The sequence below is a fragment of the Typopeltis vanoorti genome, chromosome 9 (genome assembly GCF_054136105.1).
Source record: "Typopeltis vanoorti isolate ZY-2024b chromosome 9, IOZ_Tvanoo_1.0, whole genome shotgun sequence".
Lineage (NCBI taxonomy): Eukaryota > Metazoa > Arthropoda > Arachnida > Uropygi > Thelyphonidae > Typopeltis > Typopeltis vanoorti.
In genome coordinates, this window is record NC_143557.1 from 98,539,208 (window position 1) to 98,551,752 (window position 12,545).

The window sequence follows — 12,545 nt, forward strand, 5'->3', positions numbered from 1 at the left end:
AGACCTTTCTTATGGCAGTAACTACTTCCATAACATACTTTATGCTGCAATATACTGACCACACATGATGCACCTAATAACATGTATCACTGTTTTTTTTTTTATGTTGGGGCCCATACACAGGAGGTTGATTGGTCAACCTATAGTACATTGGTACTGTGTATGGGTGGTGGGTTGGGAAAGGAGGAATTTGTTTACATTTGATTTAAATGACTTTAAATTGTATTCCTTGGGAAACACAGCAGGTGGGAGACTGTTCCACAGTGCAGCAGTTGCAGGGATGAAGGAAGAGGAAAAGAAGTTTGTTTCTAGGCGTACTGTGAAGGGATGTTGTGCAGCAGCTGCACGTGTTCCAATAAGCTTAGTACTGAGCGAGGGAATTATTGATGTTATTTCAGATGAGCATTTCCCATGGAAATATTTGTAGAATATACTTACTGCAGAGACCAAACGTCTGTTCTGTGTGAAAGTGGGAGGAGAGAGTTGGTAAGGGATGGATCGTTGATAAGTCTAATTGCCTTCCTCTGTATTGAGTCGAGCATTTTGAGAGAGCTTTTAGGGGCCTCACCCCATATGTGAAAGCAGTATTCAATAGTTGGGCGGATTTGTGACTTGTATAATGTTAATAGCTGTTCAGGGGTGAAGTAACATCTTGAGCGGAAGAGAAATCCTAGTTTTTTTGAGGCTGAGGATGCAATGTTTGTGCCAGGAGAGGTTTGAAGTGAGGTGATTCTGAGGAGAGAGATCTCAGGCTGTCTGGAAATTTGGGTATCGTCGAAAAGGATACTGGGAAAAAGTTGTTCTTGTTGGCATTGAAATTTATGAGATTATCTGAACCCCATTGTAGGATGGCTTGGAAATCGGAGTTGAGGGTGGTGGTGGTGGTGGTGGTGGTGGTGGTGGTTGATATTCTGTAGGATGAGGTGAGTTGTGTAGAGTAAGGCTTATCAAATGCAAGTGAGGAGTGTAGTGTGCTGTCATCTGCAAAACTGTGTATTGGGTTGGAGGTCAATTGCAGTAGGTCGTTGATGTATAGCAGGAACAGGGTTTATTATGTTATCATTTTCTTTTCTTTTAAAAAAAAATAAAAAAAATAAAAAACGGTTGTAAACTGTTCAGATCTTTTTTGTATATATGTTCTCTAATACTTTTCATGACACTGCTATCAGCTAATTGATGGCAAAACACGTTGAAGTTTATCTAATTTTTTTAATAAATCTGTGAGCCTTACTCTGCATTATTTATTTTTGAGGTTATAAAGATGCTATTTGGATGTGGAATATCAGCATTAAGACTAATTGAAATATGAAGAATATTGTGTCTAATATGCAGAATTTGGCAGCTAGGAGGAGTGTTAATAAGATTGAGACATATAAATAGAGAGGAGCTTTACAAATGTTTTCATCAAAAGATAAAACAAGGAAAGAGACAAGGAGTTACTATACCTGGAAGCTGCTCATAGGAAAGTGAGAAATGGGCTACTTTTTTGCATGAATGAATTTAAGAAATAATATGATAGATTTTATAGCACCCAGAACAAACCTTTCATTGTGAGTTTCTTGACTCCATGGAAGTCCTCCTTTCTCACCTGAGTATGCTTTTTTCTGAGTAATGTGTATACAGCACTATATAAGAAATAAAGCCTATTGTGGAATGAAGCATGCATATTTGAGAAAATTCAGTTTCCTTGAAACACAAAGGATTTTTTTACCTTGATTAGTTTTCTTCTGAAGTTCATAAACTTTCTAGTGGGGGTGGGGTTCATCAATTCATCAGCTTGCTTGAACTTTTAAGCTTATTTCAATTAAATGCCTGCCTGGTTGGCAAAGTGGTTAGCGTATCCACTTTCCATCCAAATGGCTGCAGGTTTGAATCCCGCCATGGACACGAATGTTTGTTATTGTCTGTGAAAATACTAGTGGTAGTGGTGGGCAGTAGATGGCATTGGTATAGTTGCAATTCGTTGTAGTTGGTGGATTGAGTGGTGGAGACAGAGTTTTAGAGTAGGTGCTCTCCCTCGATGAGTCATTGGACTCCCTGGAGGTGTCACCTAATAATAATAATAATAATAATAATAAATTGTCTACACATAGCACTGTTATAGTTTTTTCAATCTCTTGTGATGGGAAGAAGTTGGAAGCAGCATTTACTCTCTCATTCTGAGACTCAATTCTTGTAGATAAACTTATGTGTTGCTTACACATGACTTTAAATTTTTCAAGAAATGACAACGTATACTAAAATATTAATTAAAAAACTTTAATCAATACCTTCCAATATTTTGGCAGTGTTACATTGCCATCTTCTGGGAATAAATGTATGATATGTGCACGCAGGCACTAACAACGCACAAATGAAGCTGAAGAAGGCAATTGGCATTGGTCCTAAAGGTGCCCCCCCCCCAGCAGGCCAAATTGGGTTGTCTTGGCTGTTGGGGTGATGTTCTAAGGATGCAAGCTTTCCAAATTTTTGGGCAGTCTCATGCATCCAAATTTGTTGAGATTTGGGAAGTTTTTTAGAGCTGAGGCTGATTCTAGAAACAATCTTTCATATTTATATTTGCTATGGTGTAGTAAAGTGGCTTTCTGCCAGTGTATTTTGTGGTGGGTATCTAGTGCATGGTCTGCAGGTCCTGAGTGGTTGTATTGGTGAAACCGTATGTAGTCTTTGTGTTCGGATATCCTGATATTAGCTGTCCTGCCTGTTTGGCAGTAGTAGAACAGTTTACAGCTGCAAGGAACCTGGTATACTCCAGGTAGGTCTAGTGGAAGTGGCTGGTCTTTGGTGGAGCAGATAAGGGATGCCAATTTCTTATGTGGTTTGTAACTGGTAGTCAGGTCAATATTTTTTTAGGATTTTGTGAGCTTTTCAGATGTGCCTTAAATGCAGAATAGTGACAGATTTAGTGTAATCTCTGTTAAGAAGGGGGGGGGGGGAGTGGTTTAATATTTTTTGGGGGTTGTAGCCATTGGCTAAGAAGGTGTTAAGGATGTGGTTAAGTTCAGTAGTTAGAGCATTGTTGTCTAAACAGATTAATTTAGCCCTGTTTTATAGGGTTTTTATAATCCCATATTGTTGTGAGGGGGGGGGGAGAATTGCTGGTGAATATATCTACCTGTATGGGTTGGTTTTCTGTAAACAGAGAAAGCCAGGGACCCATCAGGCTGGTGTGTAATCAGATTGTCTAGAAAAAGGAGACTGTTGTTTTCTTTTTCCAAGGTAAACTGAACTGGGGTGTTGATTGTTTAACAATCAACACCCCATATATATATATAGCATAGTTAGATTTCATTTTGTTACTCGATCATATCCCATATTGGCATGCAGTGCACCCTTCTCTGGTAGATGTTATGCATTATAGTGATAGTTGTTACTAGACCTCTGAAGATACTGCCTTTGAGCTAACTCCATTTCAGATATCATATTTCTATATATAATGGGCAGTTTGATGTGAGATCAACTGTCCTCTCTATGAGTAGTCGGGTTGTGAAGTTATTTCATGGGCAAACTTTGATATAAGTGCATTTTCTGAGAAATGTGGTGTTTAAAGCATAAACATAAGAAAGCCAATCATTAAATGAACATACACCTAGTCTTACTGAAAAAATTTGGTTTTCTTGAAGGGGGAAAAAGTGATTTTCACTTTGATTAATTTTCCTGTGGGATTCGGTAGCAACCCCTGATGATTATCAAACTTAATGCTTCTCTCAATTAATTAAACATTTTAGAAGAATTAGCCATTTTAAGAACTTATGATGATGATTTGGTTGTGAGCCGAGGTTTGTCCTCTTTCCTCATCTGTGCTCTCACTTATTACTTTGTGAGAGTTTTTTTACTGACCCTGACAAGTAGATTTTGATCAGTTTCTTGATGTTGGCTCCTTCAGAGCCTTCCTATCTGCTGTTTTCAACAAGAACTTTCCATCATTAAAAAGTTAATGGAATCAAATGATTACAACTCCAATCAAATCCAACAGATACTTGACTCTTATGTTCCAACACCTACAGTTTCTTCAACAGTCTGCAGAGTTCTTATTCCGTACATTCCAGGAATCTCAGAACCTATAGGTAGAATTCTGAAAAAGTATCAACTGATTCCAAATATATTCCTATCAACAAAATTCCTTTTTTATTACCTTCTACAATAAACTGTCTTCTCTATCTTTGGCTGGCATTTACCAAATACCTTGCGAATGCGATGCCTCTTATTTTGGACAAACTGGCCGTTCTTTGGAAAAAAAGAATAAAAGAACATCAATATTATATTGATTATAACAAACCTCTGAAGTCTGGTCTGGCGCAGCACAATATTGACTCTATTCATAGTGTCCAGTGGGATAAAGCAGTTCTCCTCCATAGATGCAGATTCAAATATGAATGCTTATTCAAAGAAAGTTGTGAAACTATCTTACACCGACCGAATTTAAATAGAAATGACTGTATGTCTCTCTCAAAGATCTGGGAGACTTTTATCTTATGTAAAAAAACCATTTATCTTAATAGATTAAATTTGTTATTTCTATTATTTCCTAGCACGCAGTAACAATTGTATTTTAATAGGTGATCCACCAAACACTTGCCTGTATTCCATTCCTATTACTGTTACAGACACTGAAGATGTACTATTATTTTTAGTACGAAATATCTGTCTTTTTACTAATTAAAGATTTCACTGTGGTCTTTACGTGTTACTTTATTATTTAATTACTATGCCACAGGTTCCACTAAAAATCAGAATACATATGTACAGGACACAAGCTACATGACACTACACAAAAGTAAGAAGAAATTAAATGCTTTTTTTAATCATTTGCCCCTAAAAACTGACCTCTGATAAAAAAAAAAAAAATAATAATAATAATAAAAATATTACTAAAAATATATATATACAAGATTAAGAATTAATTCACAAAATAAAACAAACTTTTTATACATATCAGTATAATAATGCACAGATGATAAATAAATATTAAAAAAAAACTGGTTTCATAATGGAACTACATTAACAATTTCCAAAGTCCTCATATTAAGGTTTTCTTCTGTTTGGAGTTTGTTCTGAATGCTATATGGCTTGAAGACAGGTTCTTCCAGATTCTTGGAATTATTAATCCATCATTCTTGTTTAAATTTGGATGATATTTCAGCATTTCACAGGCTTCTTTGAACTTTCTTGCAAACCAGGTTATTGTGCGGTGTTGGGACTTGGTGCCTTTCCAGTTAATTCTGCGGCATGTTTGAAGTGCGTGGTCTGACAAGCCTGTTTTAGCGGAGGAATTTAATGTAGCATTTATGTTTATCTTTTCTTATTGGGATGGCACCCTGTTGCTCCTATGTAAGGTAGGTTTGCAGGTGCATTAAATTTGTAAACCCATCGGTGGGCAAGAAATGGAAGAGGATCTTCTGTATCTTGTTTTCTTGATGATGATCTCAATACAGAGGTCGAAAAGTCAAATATTATTTTCTTAATTATAAGTAAAGTAAAGTAATTATTCCAATGTGTTTTTGTCTCCATAAATTCTTCACTGTGAATGTGACCACCGTGTAACCATAAAAGGTTACACGGTATTTATAAATTTAATATTTCTTTTCTTTTTTCTTATTTCACTCTCAAGCTTACTCAGTTTTCAACTGTAAAGACAAAAGTGGAACTTTTGCAGGATAAAAATAAATTTTGAAACTTTCATGGTACAAAAAATGCATAGCTTTAGGCAGATTATTCTTTTTAAAATGTTTAATAATTTAAATTAAAGAAAAGGGAAAAGGATGATAAATTGCTCAGTTTTGAAAAAGTCAAGTTTTGATTATGGTGTTAGTCTGAACTGAAGTGGCAACAGGGAACATAAGTTAAAGAAGACCATGAAAAGAAGAAAGTGCGTAAAAATTTCTTAGCTAGTAAGTAAGTATATACTCCTGGAAAATATAGAGAAAAATGTGGAAAAGCTAAGTCAGGTGTTAAAATAGCTAAACAAAATAAAGGAAAATATTTTGAAAATAATATAGAAGATGGAATTGAAAATGAAAGCTTAGAAATGGTAAAATTACCAGAATATTCTGGATGTGTGGGGCAATTACCTGAATATGAAACTAGCTGGGAAATATTATCAGAATGGCACATCAAATAGTATATTTGGTATGTCCAGAAACTGATGATAATATAATTGTTGGTGGAAGTCTAGAAGGCATCAATTGGCAATGCAAAACTGTTGATTGATAGAATATTAAAAATCCATTATTTTTTTATAACCAAATTTGAAACTTAACTGTTTGAAAAATGACCCAGACAGCTTATGAAAATATAGCCTTCTGCATTGGAAGTAGTGCAACTTTGCATTGTATTACTCAAAGAACATGAACTCTGTGTTTGCCTTTTATTAGTGGAAAAAAGACTAACAATTTTCTCAAAGGAAAACCAAGATGGAAAATTACAGCTCTTAAAATGGATTTTAGCAAAGTGACAAGAACTAATTGAAAACAAAGATTAAGATAGCATTACATGGATGTGATGAATAGACTGCTTAATTCAGTTAATAACTAATGATTATATTCCTGTTTCAGATAAATGCTGGACGAATGATGTTATGCTTCGTGAATACAATGTCTGAATTAAGACTTACATTGTCAAATTAATAACTCAAAGTTTCACTGTATCATGTGTAAAAAATAAAATTAAATTAACTACAATTTATGCAAAAATAATAGACTACTGAATATTTTTCTTTTTATTAGGAGAACAGAATATTTTTGTGGTTGGAGATTTTGTTTTACCTCCGGGGCATACAGGTAATAGCAACATGTAATTTTTTTGATATGCTGAAAAAAATTCTTAGTTTTTAAAACCAGTGATTTACAGTTACTTACTGTTGAAAGCTTTATGCATTAGTGTATTTGCTAATTTCCTCATCACTGTTTCAAATATTTAATAAAATGTTTCGAAATGAGTTGTCAATAACCATTATAAAAGGTTCACTAGCTGTCATTATGCTTGTCGGACTTTTTTTAAATTCAGACATAGTATGTTGCCTGCTACTCGTCTTATCGTTTAGTGATATTAAATACAACTAGACATTTTATGGAAATATGTGCCAGACAGTAATTCTTGAAAAAATGGTTTAACACATGTAAGAGAAATTTGAATTTCTTTAACCAGTTCTTTTGCTTTCTCCCTGAATGATGCTCACGTTATAGTGAGCAAAATATATAGATTTTAATAAATTCAAATTTCCTTACATGTGTTAAACTTTTTTTTTTCAAGCATTATTAAATGCACTACAAGGGTTGTGGCCATTAAGGGGCTGGTGATGTACAATATATAGCCTCTCCAAATCAAGTGAATTTGCCTTCTTGTTCATAGCTTGTTTCCACAAATAGGGCTCTGGCAAGATCAGCATTGCTGCCTTATAAGCATACCTTCCTTAGTTGAAGGAAATGCCAACTAGACCTCTGGGTGATAGATGACCTTCATTATTCGATGTAACACCACCATCCCATTAATGTTAAACCAACAGGATTGTGATGCATGAAATGGCTACTACCATATTTCATCTCCATAGTAGGGTTTTTATTTCTGGTTTGTTTTTATTTCCCTTTCTCATATGTAGTGCAAGTGATGGCTTTATAGGATATGCTGAACACACTGTTATTAATAAATTAGGGAGCCAGCACTTTATGTAAAAGATGGGACTAAATCCAACGGTAACATGTCTGGCAGTTTTCCCAGTCAGCTGGTGAATAATATTGCTACTGCTAATGATTAAGTTAAACATCACTAGAATGATGAAAAAAAAAACTTTCCTATTTTGTTTCTTAATTGAAATATAAATTGTCATATCAATTAAATAACAATAATGGATTACTTATGTAAAAACTGTTTATTCATAAAATTTTTGTCCAAGCATCTTCAGTATGAAGGAGCTAACTAAACTGCAAACATATGACTGAAGGATTAAGAATAGCATGTAGTATTATTTCCAAGACTCAATGAAATCACTCATTGCAGCATCCACAATCCACTCCAGCAATGCATTCCACCCTTTCACCACTCACTAACAGTGCAAATAAACTCCTTTTTATTTATCACATGACCTTTATAGTTTCCAGGGATGACTTCTCTTTTTCCCATCATCTGTTACTTTGTGCAACAATTCCCCATTATCGATTTGATAATCTTCTCTCACCACCTCTTCTCATCTATCAAGCGTTGCATACTGCATTCTCTTAATTCTACTCAACATTCTAGAATCCTGAAACAGTCTGTTACCTACCTCTGTGCTCTCTCTCTCTCTCTCATACCTTCAAATTTATTCCATACATCCACATACTCAAGTCCTCTCTTCCTGCCTATTCTAGCTATTATGCCATTCATAATCTGCTCCTCCTCAGCTTTCTGATATTATTATACCTTGAAAACATGACAATTCTCCCCCTCACACACTTCTGCTTTACTGTTTTTAGCAATGCTCAAAAATCCTGTGTTGCCTCATTCACACTAAAGAAGGTATGTTTGAAGGAAGTTATCGAAACAAATGATAACTTCCTTCAAACATACCTTCTCCACTTGCTTCATTTTCACGTCACTCTACTTTCACCATAGACTCTCCATGCAGCACTACTTACGGCAGCGAACAAATTAATCCGAACACTCACATTTTAAAGAAAAATTTTAATCTTGAAAGAAAATAAGTGCAAAAATTAATTATATAATAATTTATATGTGCTCCTCTATTCCTAACAAGTTTATTAATTCGCTTGGGCATGGACTCTACCACTGTAGAACACGTTTTTCTTATTTCTGCATCTCGAAACCATACTTTTATAATGAATTGTATTAAGTTATCCTTTGTATCACAATTTAATTTTCCAAGTCTCTTTTTCACTATAGCCCACGCATTTTTATTGGGTTAATGTCAGGAGAGTTATCTGGCCACTGAAGCAATTGGATGTTGTGATTGTTTTGAGGAACTCTTTCACTTTTTTTGAAGTGTGGCATGGCATGAGATCCTTTTGGAAGAGATGAATTCTTTGTCTTTCTGGTTCTGTGGGACTCTTTTCTCCAATATTTTTATATATTGCTCCAAGTGATCCTGGACTGTCATGTGTAAAACAACCTCAGAACATCTTTTTAGATGAGTGTTTAGGAGCTTGTTGAAGATGGGCAGGAGAAGTCTCAGCTCCTGATTTGTGAGCATAAGAGTACACACTCTCCTTGGACAAAGAAATAGCTCTGGTCTGAGAATATGACCTTCTTCCACTTCTCAACAGTCCAATATTTGTACTTTTGTCCACTAGAGCCTTTTTTTCTTCATAGCCTTTGTGAACAATTGTTTCTTTTTTATCTGTGGGCAGTCCTCCCTGCTTCGAACAATCTTCGACAGACTGTCATGTAGAAACATTAATCCTACTATCTGCCAAGTCTATTTTAGTCTACAGCAGACAATCTTGGTTTCATTTTGCTTTTCCTAACTAATAAATGATCTTGAGTAAGTGTAGTTTCCTTTTTTGCCCTTTCTGTCAGGAGAAAAAAGGTACATATCTCAATAAACCTCTTTAAAATCACATTACCAGTACCAAACGAAAACCATACTCATTGGCAATTTGTCTTTGAGGCATGGATGTGTACTGAGAAAATACATATTTTTGAATGCTTTCTTGGAGATGTATCCATTTTATACATACATAAAATGAATAAAACACTACAACTGTCAATTTTTTTTACACTATTAAAAAGGTACAACACTATAAATAAACATTGTAGAGACAGTTAAAACACACAGCACTCAACCAGAATAGTGAACTAGAACCAAAACCAAAAATAATAAACTGCAATTATTGTGAACTGAAACAAAAACTAAACCAAGAACTTGACAAAAATTTGGCTTGTTCAAATTAATTCGTTCACTACTGTATATTCCATTGCCATCATTTCTTTGACTCCTCTACGACTGGTACCTTTTATCTTATACTTCTAACAACCAGTCTGTTCTTTAAAGAGGATATTTAGAGAACAGACTGTTTGTTGGAAGTATGCTCTGCATTACCTCAATCTGTTTCTCATCCTCACTGATCCTTTTATAACATCTTCATGTTCATATCTTTCATATAGTTTCTTTACCATTCTACCATCATTTGATTACAATTCTATCTTTCACTTCTTTCTGTCTTACTACCTCTTTACTATGGCATTCACTGCCATTATACCACATTCGCTCTGCTCCAAGTTTGCTAAACTCATATCTGTTTACATCGGTTACCTACTTTTTTTGTAACTTTTTAGTAGGCTCACTTGCTGTTCTTTCACATTATCTTTCTTCACTATCAGGTAAGCATCCATTCTTGCTACTCTCATCACATTTTCCCATCTGTGGATTCAAGTATCACTTTGCACATGCTCTCCTTTCGTTATTTTTTTATGCCTATCAGTATACATTGCTGTACCTTTTTAAACAGTATGGAAGAAAACTGAAACAAACAAGCACATGCACACAATAAAATACTTACAAGGACAAAACTTCTACAATAGCTCATACATAAACACTTAAAAATATCAGTGGTTAATTTTTTTTAAAAAAATTAACTAACTTAACTATCAGTTTTATGAAGATCCTGTAAAAAGTAATACTATATGTGATACTATATGTGTGAGACACACACACACACACACACACACATATATATATATATATATATATATATATATATATATATATATATAGAAAGTTTTTTTTTGTTACAAAGTAAATTATACTTACTATTCATGTTTAATCCTTTATCAAAGTGTAAGCAAATAAAGTTAAGACAGTTGATGTGAAGCCAACAATATATATACAGTTAGCCTAGTTGTGAAGATACTTTGTTTGCTTACACTTGAATAAAGAATTAAACAAGAATATAATTCACTGTGAGATATAGTTGGTTTAAATGGCAAAGTATAAACAGAATCAGATTTCTCAAACATGGTAAATTGCTCCAGGAATGGTAATATGGTAATTAGCCAATAAAGATAAAGCAACAGTTGTTCAGGATAAGGCAAATGGGAATGGATATGAAGCTGATGATGTGGATATGGTGGTGGTGGTGGGGGGGGGGGGAATGGCAGACAGCAGGAAGTAGTTGGTGGAGTGGAATCTAGGAGAATGAGGGTGGCTAGTCCAGTGATTCAGGACAGCATCATTATCTACATTAGTTAATTAAAAACGAGGATATTAGGAAAGAACTTGACATTGCCAACATCCAGGAATCCATTAGCAGAGCTAATCTCAGGTGGTATGGTCACTTAAACAGAATGGGTGAAGAAAGATTTGCAAAACAAGTGTTCTCTGCCAGGTTGGCAGCAAAACGACCCAGAGGAAGACTAAGATATAGCTGGATTGATACGGTACAAAGTGCCTTAGACAATAGAAATATAAGATCTGATAATGTTGGAGTCTTGACAAGTAACAGACTGATTTGGAGGAAAATTGTAGATAGGAAGTTAGTAATGATGTAATTTTTTCATGTAGTACTGTCATATCCTGTACACCCCTTGAGGGTACATGGCAGGAATTTGATGATGTTAACATCACCAAATTTGTAAATGTTTCTGGCTGGCCCTCATGATCAGGAAGAGTTGTATGTTTTAGCTAAAGGTTAATTATGGTCACTCTCAATAAAATATCAGTTTCATTTGATAGAGACCTGTTTAATATTCTGGATAAAACTAATAAAGTTCAGTTTGAAGCAGCTCAGATTGTCTGTAAGATGGCACCCCTAATCTCACCTATTCAAAGTTTAAAGCTTTAAGCACTCTAAAAAAAAAAAAGAAATTGTAATATGGTAATTAGCAAATAAAGCTAATAAAGCAAATAAAGCTATTCAAAGTTTAAAGCTTTAAGCACTCTAAAAAAAAGAAATTGTAATATGGTAATTAGCAAATAAAGGGTAAAACAATAGTTCTTAAGGATAAGAAAACATATTACAGGAGGTGGCTTACCTTAATGCTCAGGGAATACTCCACATATTATCCACTTACCTAAAATCCTACTTAAAGTCCAGTTATTAATAGGCTGAACAAGTTCTTAGATGAAGTCACCAGTTGTGATGAGAAAATCAATGATGAGAAAATGTATATCTATTATGTGGCCTTCCAAGGCATTCCATTAACACCTGATTGATTAAGCAAGTAAATGATACTTCTCCTTTACAGCATATTGACTGCAAAACATATCTGGGAAATTGTGTTAAGAATGTTGTTAACAAATTTGATAGGACCAGATTGGAGGGTGGTGAATGAGTGGAATGGATTGCTAGCTGGTTGAGAGTGTTTCATCAGTGAATAAATTTAAGGAAATTATGAAAGGTATTGTGTGAATAATTGTTAGTATGGGCCTCTCATGATGAGTCTTTGACTCCATCAAAATACCCAAGAAAATAATGCCATTTTGCTCTGTTCTATAATCTGCCCTCTTTCTCTTACAAATAAAATCCATGAATGACCTTGCACTAATAACCATGTCATAGTTTTGCTGATGATAGTACATTCTATTCTATCTATTCATTTTACTAATGTCGCAA

The 12,545-nt window shown here is 34.6% G+C and overlaps 1 protein-coding gene across 2 annotated transcripts in view; it reads left to right on the plus strand.

Annotated features, from left to right (window-relative positions):
- LOC150103287 (endonuclease/exonuclease/phosphatase family domain-containing protein 1-like) overlaps positions 1–12,545 on the plus strand; it is a 112,153-nt gene that overhangs the window by 75,102 nt on the left and 24,506 nt on the right. For both annotated transcript variants that reach the window (XM_090398039.1, XM_090398038.1), the window contains exon 7: positions 6,726–6,779. In XM_090398039.1, the coding sequence (XP_090254165.1) occupies positions 6,726–6,779 (54 nt within the window). The remainder of the gene's footprint in view (positions 1–6,725; positions 6,780–12,545) is intronic.